Raw genomic sequence first — 22,638 nt, 5'->3', positions numbered from 1 at the left:
TCTCTCTCTCTCTCTCTCTCTCTCTCTCTCTCTCTCTCTCTCTCTCTCTCTCTCTCTCTCTCACCTTAAGATGACATAGATCCTTTCTTCTGTAAGTTGCTTTTTTTTGGGGGGGGGGGACATGGTGCTTTTATCACAGCAACAGAAAAGTAACTGAGACTCTAATAACCATGGTGCGAAGTGAAAGATTGTATCTTAGGTCCCCTAGTTGCATTCTCTAACCCCTGCCCCCCAAGACCTCCCTGGAGGTCTATTCTCCTGACTAAGATTCTCCTGACAGGATGAAGCACTAAGTCCTCTGAGAGCCGCACCTGGCTTCCTCTGAAAGGCAGGCTTTCGCCTTGACACTTCTGATGGTCAAAAATCTGACCATTGCACAGGGTCTTAATGTAAGAAAGTTGTGCACACAGAAGGACCACAGGACAGAGAACCTTTCATCACCTCCAGCTAGGATCAATGGTGTGGTATCTGGGTTTACTGAAAAGCAGTCAGTTTGCACATCCCCAAAAATACAGGGAAAGGGATCCTCACACGAAAAATAGTCCAAGCCAAATAAGGCCAAAGAAAGGTCTCGCCATGAGCATTTTTTGTTTCAGTCAAATGGCATCAGGGAGCACGCGCTGGTTCCTGAGAGGTGGACGTAATAAACAAAAACGGATGAAGGGACCAGGAGAGAGGGAGATGAGGTGGCCCTGTAGGCCGCCACCAAGCTGCACCCATAAATAACTGGAGGGTTCAGTAAATGAATACATTTCCTCTACTTCTCTTTTGAAGGAGTATGCTTCTGATTTTCTCTTTGACAGGCTGGCTTCTGCAAAGAAATGGGTTAGTTGCCCTGTCCCACCCAGCAGGCCTGGGTCTGCATTTGTAACCACACTGAGCAAGGAGACTCCGATCTGTGCCCTGGGGTTGCTGGGTACCTCTGTGTGAGACACCCCTCCCTCCCCAAAGCCCACAGACTGCACTGGTGGAGTGACAGGTGACTAATTCTAAGGTGAGGAACGCATCTGATCCGACTTCTATTTTTATTTTCTTGGCAGAACTGGCTGCATATGCCTGCCAACATATTCCCAAACCTGAGCCCACTGGAAAAAAAAAAAAGAAAAGAAAAGAAAACAGGAAGCTATGTGGAAAAGAGGATGTGTATATCCTGGGAAATCATGACAGGCTGCTGTGAGTTTGGAGAGCGGCAGCCTGCACAGTGCCATTGGCAGGCAGGCCTGAAACCTGAAGACGCACAGCAGGAAGGGTCCAGCATGGCCAAGGTCATGGCTTCCGTTTGATCTCCTGCCTTTTCTCATGCCCAAATTGATGTTTGCTGCTGTCAAGCAAGCTTTGAAACACTTGGGTGTTAGTTACATGTTCACATTAGTGAGTGACAAGATTTGGGGGGGGGGGGGGAAGGGGATGTTCCTGCTCAGTTAGCTTCCTTCTCAGTATCCTAAATCAGAAGTTTCATTGCTGGGCTCATCTTATTTAGAGAGTAATGACAGACACTGTCAAGAGAGTTCACCGCTCTGGGACGGAACAGAAAAGTCTGGGCACACACCTGAGACTGGGGGCTCTCGAGGAGGCGCTGTGGAGAACCTCACGCTTCCTGAAGCCCATCTTTCCTTCCTTCCTGAGGGTCACGGCAAATGGCATGGAAAGAGATGGGACCAGGTTCAAGGTCAACCTCTGTCGCTTCAGAGGTGTCACTGACTATACTTAAACATGGACATGTAGTTTGGTTGCTAGAGGAGGAAGAAACATCTTCAGGGATACAGCTATGGGCAAGGTGCACATAACCCTTACCCGGGCTTCGGGGAGAGCCTTAATGAAACTCACTTTGTAAACCCCAAAAAGAAAAAAGGGCATGAAAGTGGGGGGAGGCAGAAGGGGGCTAGCAGAAGTAAGAGGGGGCAAAGGGAACAGTGGAGATGAATATTTCAAAAATCCCATACATGTATAAAACAGCAAACCCAAACAATAAAAATTATTATATAATTAAAATAGCATGATAAAAATTAAGAAGGAAGTACAAAGTTCAAGGTCAGCATATAAAACGTAAACTATGGTCATTGAAAAAAACAAAACAAAACAAAAAACCAAAAAAAACAAAACCTCAAAAAAAAAAAAAATTAAAACAAAAATATTGGAATGGCAAGAAGACTCATTAATCCATCAGTTAGGATAATCTCTGGATTATCTCTGGATAATACCTAGGGCCAGAGATCAGTTCTTTCAATTCTAACCAGTGACCCTGTCACTACAGGACCATAGTGAGATGCTGGGGATGCCTGGGACAGCACCCATTGTTTATCAGGGAAGAAAGAGGCACCCCATTGCACACTGGTCCCTCAGGCTCTCGTTTTCTTTCCTCTTCGTTTGCAGTACTTCAGACTGAGAGCAGGGCCTCATGCATGGTAGCCTATGCCCAGAGGAGCCAAGGGGACAGTGCAGGCTGGCAAGTGGGACAGAACTCATGTCATCTCCTTTGTGAATGCTGGGTCTAGAGAAGATCTGGAGAACCTGTCATCCAGTGGAGAACCATGGTGTCCCTCTAAGCTGTCCATGTCAGGGTCCTTGGCTTTTCATTACTCTCTTTCTCATAGGTAACACATGGTTTCCTGTCGGGCATTAGTTTGGCCATCAGGCTGTCTAGGTCAAGTGACAAATGGATCTTTCAGCATGTGCTTTTGAGAAGAAACACAGAAAACTTGGTTAAGATTATCCATGGCTGCCCCCTTCCTTGTTCCAACAGACTCAGCCTCTTAGCACTGAGCTCATCCTATGTCCACGTCATAGGACTGGTAGGCGTCTGGATTGGAAGTCTTCTGACAGCTTCTTCCCAACCTCCATAACATAAAAACTGGACTGCTGGGTGAGGGAAACGGAGAAGGACCATGTCACATGACAAGAGGTTACAAAGGCAGGGCAGTGGAGGAAGGAAACTCAGTGTGACTTAGCAAACTACCCAGTCCACCCTTGGGTTCCTGTGAACTCCCAGAGTTGGCAGAAAGTCAGGATGGTTTCTGTGGGGTCCATGTTACAGAGATCAGGAGGCTGAAATGCCCAAGGACCAGGACTTACTCAGGTCCTCCATAAATAGCTTGCTGTGATCTTGTTAAATCCTATAGAGAGTGTCCCTGAAGGGTCCTCAGCCTGCTCCAATTATGATACCTAATATGATAGGATGGTGCAGGTTCTACATGCATTGGGTGACTACAGCAGGCATATTTCCTTGACAGCTCTGCACTTCCACTATGGAACTTTACCCTGCAGCTCTATGCCCAGGAGCTGAGCTGGGGCCTCAGGGGAAATGTTTATGCTATCAGTATTGCCTACAGAATATCACCTATAGAGTAATGTCACCTATAGAGTAATATTACCCATAGAACAATGTCTCCTATAGAGTAATATCACCTATAGAGCACTATACTGATCCCTGTGCATGGTCCAAGGACCAACTCCTCCATAGTCCAGCACACTTGATACAAAGATAGCAATTGGACCTAGTATCATGACCAGGCTCCCAGTAGGAACACTAAAGACAGAAGTTCTAGAGGCTCACTACTTTCTTTAAGAACTTATCTATGTGGAAAAATGTGTCTTGCTGGTTTAGAAAAATAATTTCATCACAATTATTTATCTTTAATTTTTTTTTATGCACACGGATATTTTGCCTGCATGTGTATCTGTGTGCCACATGCACACAGTGCCTGAAGAGGACAAGAGAGGGTGTTGGATGCCTGGGATTGGACTTTCAGATAGTTGTAAACCATCAATGTGGGTGTTGGGAATCAAAATGAGGTCCTTTGGAAGATTAGACAATGTTCTTAACCACTGAGATATCTCTCCAGCTCCCATTTATTCCTTTGTGTGTGTGTGTGTGTGTGTGTGTGTGTATGTGTGTGTGTATGTGTGTGTGACAGAGAGAGAGAGAGAGAGAGAGAGAGAGAGAGAGAGAGAGACCGACAGATCAGAGTCAGAGGAAAACTTAGCAGGGGTCAATTCTCTCTTTCAACCATGTGAATCTCAGGATCAAATTCAGGTTATCAGGCTTATGGGCAAGTTCCCTTTGCCACAGAGTCATCTTGCTGGACTTTGGTTAAGATTTTAATAGAGAGTTTCTTAGTAGAGCATTTCTTATTGATAATGATGAAATGTAGTGGAAACATTGTGTACATGAATTGATTCCTGGATATGGTTGTATTTGTTTCTAATCATTAAACAGAACTCTCATGGCTTTGATCATGGCAGCACATGGTGCTACCACCACCTGGTGGCAGGGTAAACAACTGCAGATTCTGGGTGGGTGACTAACCCTGTTAGAAGGTAGAGTCAGCTCACTGAACACATGAGTGATGGGAAATGTCACTCTGGCAAATGACTAGGAGCAGATACAGATGGAAGTGGAGGAGAACTTAGGAGCAATGGCAGTCCAAGCTACTTGCCTGCCTGATGCCAGAGGGCGGTGCTTTCTGGATTTCCTTAGTTAACACTGGGAGAGGTTTTGTACCTCTCTTTAATTTGTTTTCCTTACTGAAAAAGGAACTGTGGAAGAAGCAGTTGTTGCTATCCTGGTAATAAAAACAATTGCGGTCTTTGAGATATACCAAAGGGGCTTGGGAGATGGCTCAGCTGTTAAAATATCTGCCATGTAACCAGGAGGACCTGAGTTCAAAGCCAGAACCCATATAATATAAAGCTGACTGAGGGTCTCATACTTGTCACCCTAGTGATGGGGAGGCAGAGACAAGGGGATCCCTAGGGCCTGATGAGCCAGACAGCTGGTCAACTTGACAAGTTACAAAACAATAAGATCCTGCTCTAAAAACCACACACACACACACACACACCAGAGACCAACATTGAAAAGTGGGGATCAGCCCCACAGTACAGAGAGAACTCAAGATGCTCACCCCATCCCCAAGATGATGTCCAGCTACTCACCCAGGTTGTACCACATGTCTCTGATCTCAAAGCCAATCTGCCTCCTCATGTCTCCATACCTAGAACGAAGGAGAGAGGGCAATGCCAGTTTACAGAGCTTCTGGAAATCAAACTCCGGGCTTCCATCATGGACTTAGATGAAGGCTATGCCAGAGTTCCAACTACATCCACCAGCAGGATTTCTAGGAGAGCTCCAGGCAGGAATGGGGCTCATCCCAGATGACAGAGCATCCCCAAGGGAGCATGGAGAAGCTGTGAAGAACAGCCAGTCTTGTGTTCTTCAGTCTTGTGGCCCTGGGCCTAAGGGAGTTTGTCTCTCATGCATGCTGCTGTTGGCACATGCAGGCACCCAAGAGCATTCTACCACAGAGCAGAGGATTCCCCCAGGAAAATAAAACCCTAGAGTTGGGAAAGGCAGCTCCCAAAATTTCCCCATTCTTCTATATCATTTTAAATGTAAGCAAGAGCTTAATACCCAAATATGTCAACAAACATTCCACCAGTTTTTGTTTATCTGGGAAAATAAATGCTAATTTTCCTCCCGGTGGGCAAAGAGAGGAGGTGTGCGTTTCATGAGTAAACAGAATTTGATGCTTCGGAAGATAAACCTTTATTAGCTTGTGAGCAATTTAACTTTTTCTTTTAGTGCCTAAGGAAAAAGCTGATTATATTAAAAATAATAATTTGCGAAATTATCATACAGCATTGCAGCCGAGCAGCTGCGTCGTCAGGCTTGCTCCGTTCTTCCTTGTGGCAGCTGAGGCGCCAAGGAAAGCTGATCACAGATGATGGTGTCCTGGCTCTTCAGGCAAGCAGCCCTGGCTGCTAAATCAACAACCCCCAGCTGGCTGCCACCTTATTAAAGTCTCTTGCACCTAAGCACCTGTCTGTCACTCACAGCAGGAGGGTTACAGTGGCATGTTCATCTCAACCGGAGAAAATATGTAATCCAAGGTACATGCATGCTTTCTCTATGTGGGATCTGTAAATCAGGTGATCTCAGCCAGCTGTAGATTCACTGCCAAGGCGACATGGGTGGGAGGCATGTTCCAGGCAGTGAAGACATGATACCAGCTAGTAGGTATGAGGTCACAAGTAACAGGGAGACACACTCCCAGGCTTGACTCTCCCTTCAAATTGCTTAAGGGTTCCAAGACCTGAACACATTAAGATGTGCATTATTTTGAGGTTTCTCAGCAGCCAAAGCCACCTGGGCCTGGGCAAGATGGAGTTGGAAGCATGCACAGCAACCTGGCTACTTGCAACTTCTGGCATTTATCAGGGGGAGAGGAATCAGCCCTGACTTTAAGGCTAATGAATGAGTCACTTTAAGCTACAAGGCCACAGACAAGACTGGGAGACACGGCATTGTGGCAGGGGGCTATAGGACACAAACACCCTCAGTTCTCTAGCCCTCTATGATGTGTGTTCATACCCTCAATCCACCAATGAAGCCAGTGGTATCAAAAACAGCATCATTAACTCTGGCTTTGAACATCTTGCATCCAGGTTACAGGAAGGATTCCTCCTTAAAACACAGGAATACCTAACAGTAGGCTTCATGGATGTCTCTGTTCCTTTGCCCTTGACTCAAGGTCTTTGCTCTTTCTCTCCGGTCCTCTACTGATTACAGTTCTAGTCGTGTAGAGGAAGCCCTGGGACTCTAACATTTGTGATTCTGGGTGGTGACCTGCCTCTCTCCAGCTGCTGTGGAAATTAGGAGCGCTGTTGCTGCTGGCCAGCACAATGCCTCTCCCTTGCTGAAGGAGGGTGAGGACCATGGGTTTCCACACTCATTTCTGCTTTTCTGGTTCGGGTGATGATTGGACATGATGGTATTTGAGAACCAGGGCGTTGGCAATGATCAGAGGGGGTGATTCTTGTGAGAGCCAGGCCTACAGCACAAGGAGACGAAAATACTGTTTAACAGCTGAATGAGCTAGATGCCTAGAAACCCAGACGAAAAGGAGGGAGACGCACAGTGGAGGGAAGGACCGAAGTTCCCTGGCAGCAGGCTGGGCTTGATCCTTCCTTTGCATTTAATAGGAAGGCAGATCTGATGAATCTGTACAAGCTTCCTAGCAATTCCCAAGCAGAGTAGCAGCTGTCACCAGACCTCAAGAGGGTTTGCGGGGAACACTTCTACCTTTTTCCCTTAAAAGAAAAATATGAGGATAATTGAGAGTGTCTGGCTGGAGCTCATTTCCTGGAGACAGACCTTGGAGCCAGGGGCAGCCCTAGAGATCACAGTTGAGTGGCTCTCTCATAGCACAGAGTCAGGGAGCTGGCCCAAGCCTGGAGGGGAAAGCTGGATGACTTGGCTTAGGTTACAGGGCAAAGAGAAGAGAGTCCAAGTCCTTAGATCGCAAGCCCACATTGCAACCTGCACTGCACACTCCAGGGACTGACTGTTGCATCTTCTTCCAAAATGCTTCTGTCTCATATCACAGTCACTCTTCCAGTGAGGAATCCAGGACTCATGGTACGGAGCAGATGGGCCTAGCTCTGCTAAGTCATAAGGACACAGAACTGGAGTGACCTCATCCTGTGTGTCCACCCACCAAGTGAACATAGGAAAGGTGACTTGAAAGGGAGCCTTTCCCCAGTGCAGGAAGTCCTATGCTCCTACATCCAGTCTCAGAGGCACTACTTGAATTCTTGCATCTTTAACCCAAGATGAGGGATTATATCTACCATTCAGCCTTATTTAAGCACAGCTGGGCAACTTCTTGGCCCCTATTTCTTTCACATTATAAGGAAACAACTTTTGATGCTTACCTTGATGCTGTTCTGAATGCTGAGAACAAGGTAGCATCTACCCTGTCTCAGCCTCCTCTAAGGAGGAGATGCTATAATTTAAAGGGCTGGCCTTAAGCACAGCATGTTGGCAAAGGCCATTAGACTGATTCATTTAGCCATCACTAATAGAGAACTCCAACAAGACTCAGAGGCCTTAGGACACATGCACCATGACAGGGGAGGTAGACTTCAATCCCACAATCATACAGGGAATCTGCAAATCTTATACACATGATGCCTGTCTATGTGACCTCATTTGGAAATAGGGTCTGTACAATGTAACCTAGTTGTGATGAAGCCACACCGTAGTGGAGAGAGGCCTGAATTCAAGGACTGATGTCTCTATAAGGAGGGTGTATCAAGAGTCACAGATATACAGGAAGACTTAAAAAGAACCTAATCTAGAGAAAAGCAGAGACTGAAAAACACAGGCTACGGAATGCTGGGGTCTGGGATGGCAACTTCAAGTTAGCAGAACGGTCCCCAGCAGAGAGATCTGCACCATCACCATCCTGACTTCAAACTCATGGCTTCCATAATTAACAGACAAGAGAGTGTAACTTCCTTTGTGCCCACTGTTATGGCAGGTGAACTCAGGGAATATGTGCAACAATCCATTTATTTAGAATAGTCCATGAAACAATGAGAATCTAGAATCTGAAAAATGCTTTTCTATGGGAAGAATAAAATAAGAATTCTAAGACTGAGATTGGAGGGGGCTCTGGCACGTTGATGTGTCAGTGTAGGAGTCTAAACCAGACAAGGAAATAGGCAGAAGAGGCAGGAGCAAACCTAGAAAGAAGTTCAGCAGGACAGGAAGAGAGAGTGCTGTGATTTGGATACTCTGGTCCCCAGAGGTCCATGTCCTGCAACTTTGGTCTCCAAGGTAATAGGACAGAGAGATGGCAGACATTAGGAGACCTAGTAGACATGGTTCTATCTGAGAATGTTACCCTCAGGAATGGATAAATATCTTTCAAGAGATTGGGTTGGTTCTTGCAAGACTGGGTTAGGTCTTGAGGGAGTGAGTCAGATCTCTTGGGAACAACATAGCACAGGACAGAGCTAGGTCTTCAAGAATAGATTAGCACAGGACTCTGGGGAGGGTAGGTATTTATAAAGCAAGCCTGCCTCTGTTTCTCTCTCTTACGAACACTTCCTCTCTGCACTCCTTGCGCTCCCTCCATGCTTCACTATCATGTTGTTCTACAGCACAAGACTCTCAGCAGAAGCTGAGAAAATGCTAGTTTCATGCCCTTGAAATACCTTGCCTCCAAGATGATGAGCCAATGACAGCCTCTTTACAAAACACTCAAACCCAGGGTTCACAGTCATGACCCAGGCCAAGAAACAGTGGTGAAGGACATGGGGAGAGCAATCCAGAGCACCGAATGTGGATTTAGTGCCCTAGTGACTTGGTCAGAGTGCCAAAGGGTGGACAGTTTGGCAAGAAAAAGAAAGGAAAGATAACCAAGAAACAGGCTCATGGATAGGATGAGGCAATTCTGTCTTAATGGGAGACAAAACAAAACAACAACAACAACAAAAACCCAATACAATAGGTCGAAAGGGGATCAGGCCATTGGGGATGAACCCTGTTAGACACAGGGCTGATGTTAGCATTCTGCCTACATTAAAGCTTTATTATGCTCCCTAGAGCAATGCCTCACCAATATATCTAATTAGCTTTGCCAACATGAAGGTGGCACAGGGCTACTGCTTATGAAGTGTGTTTCCCTGGGTCCCTTTCTAATCCTTAAAGTGAATTTACTTGGAACGACTTGAATCTTTTGGAAAAAAAAATAATTAGCATGAGGATTGAATTGATCGGACTCTTGCAATACAGAATCCTACTTTCTGATTAGGTCACATTGTAAAACGGGACTTGTCACATCTCATTTATTTCTTCTTAGCTTCCTTCAAAGTCCCTTCTACAGTCTGGACTCTCAGAAGCCAGTGTCTGGTGAAATGGGAATATGTTTGTTTTGTGTGATGTTTTGGTCCAGCAGCAAAACATGTCCCCTCAGGAGATTATAGATTTCACAGGGGGAAAAAAATGGGCGAGTGAAAGAGCTGGACGTGCTCAGTCAACATCTCCTCTCCCTCCTGTGATGCCATCCAAACAGGGAATCTCTTGCAAACACTTGGAAAAACTCTGTGTTACCTTTAATTCTAGTACTTTGGGAGGCAGAAGCCGGCTGGATCTAAGTGCCTATGAGGATAGCCTGGGCCTCCAGATAGAGATCTGCCTCTCCCTCCTCCACGTGCCCCCCCCCTAAAAAAAAACCAACCAAACCCAAAACCAACCAACCAAAACCATGCAAAAGCCATTCTGAATCTTTTCTCTCCCAGAACAAAGTTGGGCCCTGAGCATGGTGCTCTTTTGTGGTCATGTGACATAGTAATGTTGTCCAACTATGTCTATGAGTTTAGCGTTACCTCTTCTGCATTTTATTTATATTTCCTGAACCCCAGTGATGCGAAAAGCTTGGGGAGAGTGGATGATAGTGCAAAGCCGCGCTCTCCTGATGTCTGTGGTGGGAGTCGCTAGCACCAGGGAGGAGCTGAGGCGGCACGGCAGCGTTTTCTTAGTAGGGACCTGGAGTTCTTAACTTTGGGTTTTAGAGAAAAATCTTTTTTATTTGGAGGTTAATAGACTCAGTTCTTGGCAATGGTGTAGCTTGGGGTGTGTGTGTGTGTGTGTGTGTGTGTGTGTGGTATGTTTTGCACCCAAGTACTTAGGGCATAAGCAAGTAGGTATTCTGATTCTAGAAATCTTTACTTTTCTAAGCCATGGTGAGGCAGACCAGGCAAGAAAAGAGAAGACCCAGGTTGTCCACTCAGATGTGCCCTATAGAGGCTGACAAGCCACACGTGGATAGTCTTGAGGGCAGACCCGAATCTACCTCAGACCCAAGGGTTTCTCCTAGACGTAGTTAAATGCATACAGCATTCCCCAAGTGTATAAGGCCAGCTACCACCACAGACCACTGGGGGACTAACTCCGCACCATCTCCTTGCAGGAGATGTCCTCTGAGCCTTGCCAGCCACTGCCACTCCTTTATACTTGCAAGGCGTGTATCTCTTTGCTAGAGGACTGGGATATACCTGTCAATGCCAGTCAAATGGGCAGGCATCTCAGCTGCCAGTTCCCCCTTGTCTGACATCCACACTACCTGGTAGCCTCCACTCCCTAGGCTGTGCCCCAGCCACTTCCAAAGCTCTGTCGATAACCTTATCTTCTCCTGATTCCCTATACTGATCCAGCTTAGCTTTCTACTAGACAATGAATGGCTTCACCTGGGGATCCACTTCTCCTTCTCCAGCAACAGGACCATACTTGCCTGAGCACAGAAGAGGCCTAATTCTGTTCCATTAGATAAGCCAAAAGGATCTAGGCATTCAGTGTACCCAGTAAATTAGAGTTTGGGAAGGGCACCCCGAGATACTTCCTAAGCTGTTTACTATTTAAGAATAATGTTTGCAAATATACTATGAAGCGTCTAAGGTCTACAAAGAGGCACAACTCTCTCGTGAATGCTGGTGACAAGCTGCATGAAGCTGATGTCTCTTAGGCTTATGGGTCATGTTGGGTTTATCATAGACAGGAGCCCTTGATGGCCAGTCACTGCCACATGGAGTCTGGTCTAGTGAGACCCAAATATAAGCACAGAGTTTACAGAGACAACTTGCAATGTGCTCAGGCTTTTCACCTGAGAAATCTTTGAGAAAACACAGAAGCACAGCTCAAGTCACTTGTTACTGTGTCTAAGAGAGATAGGAAAACCTGATCTAGAGTCCCCGTGGGCTCTGGGAAGGGAGACACCAGATGGCTGTGTTCAATCTCCTTTGGCTCCGTAGCTCTTGAAACTATAGAGCAAGATGGGAAGCAAAGACTTTCTCTGGAGAACGGGGTCCTTCACGATTAAAGCAATCGCTGGTGCTGCTCTAGCTAGGACTGTGGACACAGCAGCAAGAGGAAACCCCAGCACAGAGCTACTACCCGGTCTCCACAGCACTCAGCGGCAAAGCCTCCAGGAGCAACACCTCATTTAAAAGCCTCTCTTCTTCTGTGGGCATCTATCTCTAAGGGCAGGAAATGCAGGTGCTTCCCAGGAAGTGGCTTCTAAAGTCAGCCACCATTAGGGCTGGATGTCCAGAGTCTCACTGCAGCATGCATCGGCCACACGGACTGATGAATACATGTAACAAATGGTGGGAGTGTGTACCTCAAGAAGCTGAGGTGGCCTCGGTGAGCCGCCCTGAGAGCTGCTAAGGATGCTCTGCTTCTAAAGTAATGGTTTCTACCGCACGGGGAGAGCAACAACAGGAATTCCTCCCTTCTCACAAGCCCTGTGAATGCCCGAAGGGGGAAACTTTGTATAGTGTCCATCTCTAGCATGTGTAGCCGGCAGAAGTCTGTCCTTGGCACAGGGGGTCATGGTAAACGATTAAGCCCTGAGAAGGTTCCAAAGAGGGGCAATGTGCCAGCAGTCACAGGTGGGGCTACTCTGCGCTCACTGTGCTTGGTCTGGCAGGTACATCTGTCACTTCTAAACAATAGTTACTGTCTACATTCATGCCTCTTGGGGTCAGCCAAAGAGGATCCGATCAGGTGCAAGAGGGCTTGCAGACGGGCTCTCTCTCTGAAAGTCAAGTTCTCCTTGGACAGAGTTGCCCGGGCTGGAATCTGGCAGCAGGAGAGAGCTAAGGAGGCCCATGATGGGTCCTGCTCATAGAGATGGATGCCATCCATAGGCATTCATAGTTCAACATGGATTAGAGGACGTACTGAATGAAGAGTCTTGCTTTTTAATGATTATATGTGAAACATGCACACCTAAACATATGCACACATATAAGTGCATACATGTATATACATGTACACATGTATGCACAGGGTCTAGAAGGATGCTGTCATGTGAACTAAGCCCAGTGTTAGATGCAGAAACACATCTTACATCCTAGGGATCAAGTGCTTTCAATTTCCCAGTAAGGGTGATAGAAACTGCTGGGCTCTGAGAAGCAGAGCCGTTACCACATCCCAAGACTCCCTCTGCATCCTCTAACCTCAGCAACTCATAGGGACCAGGCCAAGCCTTGACGGTCAGAATGCTACAGAGGCATTATAAATATGAGAACCCAGCAATATGGGCACCATTTCAGAATCTTCTGAGGAGTCCCTGTTAGAAGGACACCTGGAGCTGGATGACATTAGTGGAGTTTAGGCCGAAGGTGAAGAGCAAAGACCTCAGTATACCTGAGCAACTATTCTTCTTTTCCTTTGTAAACTCTCTGTGTGTGTGTGTGTGTGTATGTGTGTGAGAGAGAGAGAGAGAGAGAGAGAGAGAGAGAGAGAGAGAGCGTGCATATGCACACGCATTGCGATCACAGGGATTGGACCTCCGGTTCCATGTGCTTTGAGAAAAGGTTTCTTGCTTGCAGCTATGCAAGCCTGAAAGCATCTGGGGACCGTCCTGTTTCTCTTTCTCATCACACCATAGGAACTCTGGGGATTTGAACTCTGATACATATGCTTGAGCAGCAAGCACCTGACCCACTGAGCCATCTTCTCAGCCCACGGTCTTCTCTCTTACCACAGGAACACGATCATTCAGGCTATTCAGGGGCACCATAGAGCTGCCCAAGAACTCTGGCCTTCATGAAGCTTCTTTGGTGAGACACAGGCGGATCCAGTTCACTCAGACCTCCTACCCAGAGGAAGACAGGGGACTTTTGTGCCACTCGAGAAACAATGGCTAGCTCTGCTTCACCAGCCAGGACAGTCCCGGCAGTGCCCGCCCAGGACTTTCATCAGCACCTCTCTTTCTGTAGAAGCAGAACTGGAAAACTAAGCAATAAAGTAAACCAGAGCGTAATGACATCAGAAGGGTGCTCAGCAAAGGTCATTATCTCCAGAAACTCAAACGCCGTTTAGCGCTAACCATCTCCAATCACACTGACTTTGAACCTGCCAGGACGAATCCTGCAATTTTAGACCTTGATTCATGGGTTACAAAGGCAACAGTGGATTTGTGATTTGAAACCACCCTTTCATTACGCTGTGATTACATCTCAATTTGTACCCAGTTGGCTTAGAGGAGACATGGAAATTAGGGTAATAAGCAGAAGGCTCCCGCCCGCAGTGGCAGGTCTGTGGTGGTGGTGGAGGGTGGGGGGGGGACTTACTTGTTAAGGATTTTAGCTCTCTTAGCACTTGAAAAATTCTCCAGTTGCAGGGACTCTTGAGTGAGGAAAGCCACGGCCAGGTGAAAGTAGTTGTTCCACAGCTGAAAAACAAAAGACAGGAGATAAGGCTGAGCGATGATGGAACAGCTTAACGTCTGGTCTCAGAAAAGTTCTGGGCCATTATCATCCTGAAATGCTTAAAAATCCACAGCACTGCAAGCTAGTCTTCAGGGTGTGACTCATGGGTGAGCATGAGGCTCAATTCACCAGGGCAGCTCCTCTAACCTCTGCCTGTGCTTCAGTTGCTTCTCGGGGTTGTTAGCAGTATCTACCTGGGTAGGCTTCGAGGAAGGGATCAAGGATTACTACCCGCAGAAGCAGTGGCTAATGGGATGGTGGTGCTGAGCAGGTAACGAGCACCCCACAGTCTCAGCTCTAACTATCAGCAGGAGATGGAGCCCCTCTCTGAGGAACAGTACACACTTGCATAATTTACGACTTTTCACTACACCGAAATTATGCATACACCAGACAATTAGGGAAAACATGTAAAAGGATCAAAGCTTCATTTCAAGGATTTATGGGCTATATGTGATTTGAAGGGTGATCTTTAGAAGACATTGTAGATACTTTTCTCTCCTCATTTACATACCAGGTATCCAAATATTCAAATGTGATAGCTACAAAGAGTCACAGGAGGCTAAGACATTCCCATTACCAACTCTGAGTTTAATGGCCTGTAAAAGTTGGGCATTTAAGAGTATCCTCAGAATATAACAGTGTGTGTGTGCTCCCTTTTATCTGGCTCTTCCTAGGAAATGGCATTGCCTACAGGGCTTCTGACCACCAAAGAACTAACCAAGGATGCAATAGCCACCCATATTAGGATGCTCACAGCTACAGTAGGATTGAAGCTGGGCAGATGTTCCTGACCTCAGAGAGCTTCGTTAACGGCCCACAAAGCACATTTTCCTTTAGCCTTTTTCTGCAATCAAAAGGGGTGGCTTCACGCCATGACATACTAGTTGCTCTTTTTCATTTATTTTTGAAAGGAGCATTTCCCTCCTGCGTCCTTCTTGATCCTGCAGCAGTCACAGGACGATGCTACACATGTTCTGTATGTTCTGAGAACCACAGAATCATGGCTGGCTGGAAAAGTGGATTGGAAGGGAGGCAAAGAGGGCAGGAAAACACATACCGGAACCTATACAGACAGACACCTGGTACCTGTTTTTGTTTTCTTTTCATTTTCTGACACAAGGTGCCTTATAGCCTAAGATGGCTTTGCCTGGTTATGTAGCTAAGATGAACTGTAATTCTTACTATTTCTATTTAACCTCCAAAGTGCTGGGATTATAGGTATGTAGGTATGTGCCACCATGCCTGCCTACCTAGTACCTCTAAAAGCCATAATGTAATAACCACGAATCCAATCCAATCCTTTCCTCTCTCCTTCTCTCCCTCCCTTCCTATCTCCCTATTTCTTTCTTTTTGTGTTTGAATCCAGGGCTTATGCATGGTGGGAAAGCATGGTGTTGCTGAGCCAGATACCAGCTCGTTTTAATTTTAGTTTTAAGAAAGGAACCTGCTGAACGACCTATGCCAGCCTTGAAACTTGCTATGTAGCCAAAGTAGGACCAGAACTCAAAATCCTTCTGTCCCATCATGAGAGACAATGTTCCTTTTGGCATTTTGTTTTCTCATGACAGGTTATAGCTTTGCATTTCAGACAAACCTAAAACCTGGGATCCTTCCATTTTAGCTGCCCGGGAACTGAGGTTACAGGTGTGCACCACCACACCAGGCCGAGAACTTGTCGAATGATGACATCACCAACTCCTCATTCCTTCTATTCACTTATGGGGCCAGGTCTACTTGTGGTTTGTTGTGGTTTGGCCCATACCCAGCACTCTTGCCTGGTCCCAGCTCTGAAATCTGGAGAGCACAGAGCCTTCAAGGTGTTCAGTCTCAAGGTGAGAACCCAGGCAGCAGTTATAATAGCTCATGAGTAGCAGGGCACATTGAGAATGCCTTCAGTGGGGAGATGGGTCCCTCCCTAGGAGCAGCCACATTCAGGACAGATAGGAATCCAGCCAGCAAGTCACACGGCAGGCCGGAGTTCAATGAAAGCTAGAGCAAGAAGACCAGCATGGAATGGAAGAAAACAGGCTAGAAAATACTCCCTCAAAGGCTGTCCCATTTCCAAGTTCAGCAGTCCACCAAGTCCAGTTAACATGCAAACAGCATGATTTTCAGAGGAGACACTCAACTGGCTGATTTTAAAGTACGTGTGCAAGAAGTCACACACAAACACAGCCAGGGCACTTCCTTGCAGAAAATTCACTGGGAGGTGCAGGTTCCACTATCTGGCTATAGAACTGAAGCAAGGAAGTCACTGTGGTTGCAACACAGACAACAGAGTCTATACACATGTAGTTTTGTAATCTGGCCAGTGGCAGCATGTCAAGTCACTGGAGACCGAGGAAGCCAATCATGAACTCCACGTGGAGAGTGGAAAGTAAGACCCTGATCCTAACACTAGCTATAGAAATCTTAGGTGGATTAAATAACTGAAAAGTTAAAAAAAAATTAAGCCGAACTCTGTAGATAATTGCTGATATTAACTTCATTGCGGATAACTCAATCTACAACACTAAGGCAATTAGGGATTCCCTATGCAAAACCTAAGACCATATAATCACAAGAGAAATGTCAGGTTTCACTACAGGAAAAGTTAAATATTTTTATATAATAAAATTCAAGCCATGAATAGGATATAATAAGAGTCCCAACTAATTAAAAACACTGAGAGCCAATGAAAGCAAAAGAAAGGCCCAGGCAGTGCATAGCAAAAATTCCCCATAGCTGATAAATTCTCTCAGCAGAACTGGTCATTCAAAAATGTAGTGGTCAGAAAAGGGTTCATAGAAACAGGAATCCTAAATTCTCAAGAAAGCCTGCACAAAGCTGCTTTGTTCAAAAGAGGCTAGTGAGAATGTCTGGATAGCTCAACGGGTCAGAAGGCAAAACACAAAAACCGAAGCGAGAGAAGGGTACCTGGAATTTGGAAGGGAGACTGTCAGGGGTGGGAGGGAACTTGGAGAAGATGGGGCTGGAGGGAGAGACTGAGGAGAATGTGGTATATACATATACGAAAATCTCCAAGGAGAAAATTAAAAAGGTTTATAAGCACACATACAAACATACACACACACACATACACATCTATGTGGCTAGTGGGGTGCTACTGCTGGAAAATTTTTAGGAGGGCATTGTGACACTGTCCATCAAGCTTAGCCACTCATCCTGTTTTGTCTGTAATCAGCCTTTTCTAGGGGGATACATGCACTGACATCCATTGGAAACTCATGGAAGCTTGGCTCAGGGCAGTGAGAAGCAGAAGCCGCTGGGCCATCTTGCAGGGGCAGCAGATACATTCATGCTGTGGGGTATGACAGGCCTGTAAAACACTCGGCGTGAACCAACATGTGTTAAAAGGAAGATGAAGTCATGCTCGGGGCCGCATAAATGTGTCTGGTGTCAGGAAGAGTGCAGAGCCCTTAGTTACAAGTGACTCCTGCAGAGAGAGAACGGGAGTTGCTAAGAGCAGAGGAAACATTTCCTAACAACTCATTTTACGGGATGCGACTCTTTGTTTATGACACATGAAAACAAGCCATCAAGCGGAGAAAAACAATAAAAAGTTAAAAACAAAAAATATTTTAAAAATAAGATTGCTAGGGATGGGGATGTGGCTCTGTTGGTAGAAGGCCTAATTAATTAGCATGCGCAAGGATTCAGGGTTCCCTCCCCAGGACTCCTCCACACCTACTTAGGCAGGGCATATACAGAAGAGGTATTTATGACACAGGAGGACTCACTGTGGACAATATGGGTGGCACAAAGCCAGGAGAGAATATGACGGGGAAAGAGTTTCAGAAGCAATTAGCTCAGTGAAGCACACCCGATTCTCCTGTACTGAACCCTTCATCCTGTCTTAGGATGATGTGAGAGGAGGCTGGCAGCCAGGCATAGTGGCACTCGGTAGCTTGCCTGCTGCTTCCTGCCAGAAGAGTCCCTCCTTGCCACTCTGATTCAGTACTTTCTCCTGGAAACAACTCTATCTCCTAACTTGCTAAATGGAGCAAATACACTAAAAACATCATTTCTCACTCCTTGAGTCCCATCTCCACACCTCCGATCAGGATCCCAGAATTAGAGATATAGGTGACTGACACCGGGCAGCCATTTGTTTTAACAAGATTCTCCCACAAAGGTGCTGTCTCCTTCTCCTTTTACCTGCAGCTCAAAGTTGGCTTGATCCAGAAATTTCTTGTTCAGCATATCTGCATACTGATTAATCGCCCGCAGGAAGACTCTGAAAGACCAAGAGAAAATGGCATAATTACACACTCAGGCTTTGGCACCTTTGCAGATTTGGCATTTCAATTAGGTAGGATTCCAGACTGTGGAGAAGGCAAAGCCTCTAAGTCCTGTATGAAGTTGGAGGTTTTGCCAGTGAAAAGCACTCAGCGTTTATATGCAGATGTTCTCCAAATTAATCAAGAAAATTAGCACATGTAGAATGAAAGAAACAGACCAAAATAACAGCCCCTAAAAGTAACATTTAAAAAGGTATCACAAAAAATACTCCGCTTTCCAAAAAGAAGGAAGAAAAGGTGTAAATAAAAACCCTTTCCTGAAGTTACAATGTCTTGGTGCATCGTAATCAAATCCTTTGGTTGGATCTGAAAGCACTCTCGGTGTGTAAGCTACTAGGCTCAGCTTGGTTTGGGACAATGTTACTGTACTTGGATGTATTTCCATTATCGGTACCATCTGTCCTTTATCTAATTTCAATCATTGTTCACTTAATAAAAGAAAATTAAAAAGGCTTTAGTAGATAAGAAAGTGACTCAGTGAGAATTTTAGAGGTATTGTGATCTGTTGATTCACTGATATGTATAATTGGTGTGTGTGTGTGTGTGTGTGTAGTAGGCACGGGGAGGCCAGATGAAGACGTCAGATAACCTGATCACTTACCTTACCCCTTTCAAACAAAGAATGTGTCTTTGATTGACCAGGGAGCTAGGATAGCAGCCAGCAAGTCCTAGTGAGCCCCTGTAGCCTCTGGCTACCTACTCCTGGGATAACAAGTGTACGTGGCCATCCCTAGCGTTTTACATGGGTGAAGGAGATTTGAACTCAGGTGTAAATATGTGCACAGCAAGGGCTGGATCCCACTGAGCCACCTTCTCAGCCCTGACAATGTGCAATTTTCAGCATTTCTCAACACCCTGACTTCTACTTTTCCATGATGAAGTGTGCAATTTGGGCTGTCAGGGAGGACTCTGGAGGACTGTCTTTCCCCAGCTTGTTCACTCAGTAGACTTGTTTTATAACCCTTGAATGTGTTGACAACAGTAAAGCATAGTCCAGCTATTTCTTTGTAAATGGCATTCTCCCTTTGCACAAAGCAAGGATGCAAGAAGAATTAGCATTAGGTCACAGATAATAAACTTAATTACCTCTCCTCATTTAGACAGCAGGAAGCAGCTACAATGTGAGGTGAATTTGGGTTACTTGAGATCCTTCTTCTCTGATGGCATTATCTCTTTCACTAAGTATGCTTAGGAGCTCCCTAGGTCCTACCACCTCAGAGTCACTAAAGACTAGTGATGTTAGGAGTAAGAAAAGGACTCTCCACTTGGGGCTTTAAGAGGTCTGTGGCAGAGCCTTTCCCACAGCACTTGAGGCCATCGTACTTTCTCACTCCTGAAGGAAGCTCTGTCAATCCAGAGCTGCAGGCATCATTCCATCAGAAAGCCAAACAAACATCGGGATGTACGACCCACACAGTTGTGCCACATGGCCCGTGGTGGAGTTTGCTATCTCAGTCACTGGAGAATCAGACAGTTATCTGTATTCTTCCCTGGAGACATAAAGATATAACCAGATAGGAAGAATGGGTGTTTTTAAGTGTCTTTTAATGGAGGACCATGGGGTCACTGCCTTGTCTGTTAGCCAAGACTGGGCAACAGTATCCATTGGCCAGATTTTGCAAATTTAGGATGCCCAGTTACGTTTGAGATATAGCTCTGAATACTGAACTCTGCAATTGACTTAGTTGTTTCTTTAAAGCTGAATGCAGGGTGTTAGGACATCCTGACAGATTACTACATGGAGCACAATAGGGCCATGCCTCCTGTATGGAGGAAACATAGCAGCCCTAGCTAGGCTCTAGACTAGGGTTGGTGCCTGTCATGGCAGGGTTAACCCTCAGGAATACAGCACAGGTCAAAAGAAGATGATCTCATATAGCTGAGTCTTGAGCTTCGGAAGGTACATGCTGCAGGGACAAAAACCAGAGCCTCCAGGTAACTCAGTTTCCTTCTCAGAGGAATGGGCTTGCATGAATTCCAAAAACTCCAAGCTTATGTAGCCACAGTAAACTTTTAATTTCTATTTTTCCCCTTCATCTTTTGTGGACATTCCTGAGAGTACCCTGTTGTCCTTAAGAGCTGAAAGTCGTTCTCCCCAGCCCTTGATGGCAATAATGATGGGTTTACCACAACATGCATTATTATTACAGGGTAATTATTTGGCCTCTAGATAACACCCAAACAGATGCAATATGCTACTTCTAATTAAGCTCTGGAACATTTTCAGCTAGTTAAATAAAGTTATTTCTCAAAATGCCCTTCTACCCCTTTAAAGAAAAAGAAACCATGTCAGGCTGAAACAATATGAAAGCTGAACAAAAACTTTTTTTTTTTTTTAATGAACTGTCAGCTGAGAAAGAGCAGTGCTGAGAGATAGATTCTATAATTTAGAATCCCTATGAATTTTTTAAAAAGTCAGGACAAAACTCCAAATAACACAGAATGCAAGGCACATGAAGAAGACTAGGGGAAACACTACAGCCAATGCTGTAAACAAGAGCAAATGGAACATGGGCTCAGGCCAGGAGAGGAGGGTGACTTACGTAGCCCTATCAGAGACACGTGGAAATAATACCTCACAGTTCACAGCCATGGAATGAAAAAGCTGCCAACCCCAAGTCTTCCTGAAATAAATCAATTAGCTAAGTAGGCAAAAGGAAACAAAAGCTGCAGCTATTTCGGCAGAATGACCTGTTAGGCACTGTAATCCTATGTTGTTTGTAATAAGTCTCAAACTACGGAGCATAAATGCCGAAAGTCAGAAGCTTTTGCACAGCACTTGGTTTTGGTCATAGAGGTCTGTGAAGAAGATCCTAAGTCATGTGACTAGACTGATTCGGATTCACGATGCCTTATCAGACGATATAGAGTATAGGAAAACAAACGCTTTCCTCCCAGTGGGTCCCACACAGCTAGATCTCAGTTGGTTTTGAAAGGAAGTGACCATAGGAAAGGCAGGTGGATGAATAGATAGATAGGCTTGTCTTTACATACTGATGAGTCTGTCTCTACTCCACACTGTTGGAGTAGGCTTAGGGGAAAGAGAAAAGAAAACAGAATAAGAAACACCCACCTCTCTAACAATGGGCAAATGGTAGGGATGTGAAAACACTGGCTTTGTCTGCTTGCAGTGGTTAGTTGGGTAACGGGTAGACAAATAGAAAGGTGGAAAGATGTATGAGTGGGTGGGCCAATAGATAAATGGATGGATGGGTAGGTGGATGTGTGATGAGTGAATGAATGGTAAATGATAGGTAATGGATAGATAAGTGAGTTCCTGGATGGATAAATGAGTGGATGAGCAGTGGGTGGGTAGATGGATGGATGGATGGAAGGGCAGGCAGGTAGATAAGTAGGTGAGTGGATGATGGGTGGGTAAGTGGTAAATGAGTGGGTAAAGGGGTGGATGGAGAAATGGTGGATGGATAGGTGGGTAGATAGCAAATAAATGAGTAAGGTGGCCTAGAGAGCAAACTGACTCCCATCAGAGGCTCAGGTATTCAGGGTTTTCTCATTCTCTGGAGACCCTGCTTCCTAAGTGGACTCTCTGTGGCAGGGTTAAGTATTTTCAGGGTTTTGTTATCCAGGTTTCTGACATGGTTTGGCAGTGGCATTGCTGCCTTCTCCGATTCTTGGTCTATAGAGCTCATTCCATTATCTCTGGCTCATTTCTTGATGGAAAGAATCTTGCTTTTTTTTTTTTTTTTTTAACCTCAAGAACCTTCAAGGCATCTATCTGGCAGATCCCTTGTTGATGTGCACATTCTGAAAGGCTCTGTTTCAAGGAACCACATGTTTACAAGGATGGTAATAGATATCTTTAAGCCAAGGTGAACATTAGGAAATTTTACCAACCAAAGCAAAATACTCTATCCCTCAGCTTCCTCCAGGACACCTCAGTAGAGGCCAGGCACAATGTTAGAATATCAGAAATGCTTGCTAGGAAGAAAAGAAGGTTCCCAAAGGGGGGGGGTGGTATAGATATTATATTCATGCAGAAGAGTGGAAGTCTCAGTAGGTGAAAACCATCGATCATTAGGCACATGAATCAAGCTTTGTCTTGTTCAGAGCCTGGGATATCAGGTGGCAACTTCCAAACACCCAGCTAATGGTATAAAAGTTCAAATGTGTTCATGGACGCTCTCCCAAATGATCTCAATGCTTAAGAAAAAGGCTAAGCCTGCATTTAACAGAGCTCTTTTCAACCATTTTTAATCTATGGAAGGATTTATTTATAATCTAAAACTTTAGAAGATAAAAACCCTGCACAGAG

General features: G+C 45.5%; 1 protein-coding gene across 1 annotated transcript in view; it reads right to left on the bottom strand.

Annotated features, from left to right (window-relative positions):
* The window catches only part of Dock1 (dedicator of cytokinesis 1), a 497,315-nt gene that overhangs the window by 77,355 nt on the left and 397,322 nt on the right, over positions 1–22,638 (bottom strand). Inside the window, exons 30-32 of the mRNA XM_021168435.2 lie at positions 18,223–18,301; positions 13,924–14,024; positions 4,936–4,994 (exon numbers count right to left, since the gene is read on the bottom strand). Coding sequence (XP_021024094.1) covers positions 4,936–4,994; positions 13,924–14,024; positions 18,223–18,301 — 239 coding nt within the window. The remainder of the gene's footprint in view (positions 1–4,935; positions 4,995–13,923; positions 14,025–18,222; positions 18,302–22,638) is intronic.

The sequence above is a fragment of the Mus caroli genome, chromosome 7, assembly GCF_900094665.2.
Source record: "Mus caroli chromosome 7, CAROLI_EIJ_v1.1, whole genome shotgun sequence".
Classification (NCBI taxonomy): Eukaryota; Metazoa; Chordata; class Mammalia; order Rodentia; family Muridae; genus Mus; species Mus caroli.
The sequence above is the reverse complement of the archived record's forward strand: the minus strand, read 5'-3'. Positions and strand labels throughout refer to the sequence as shown.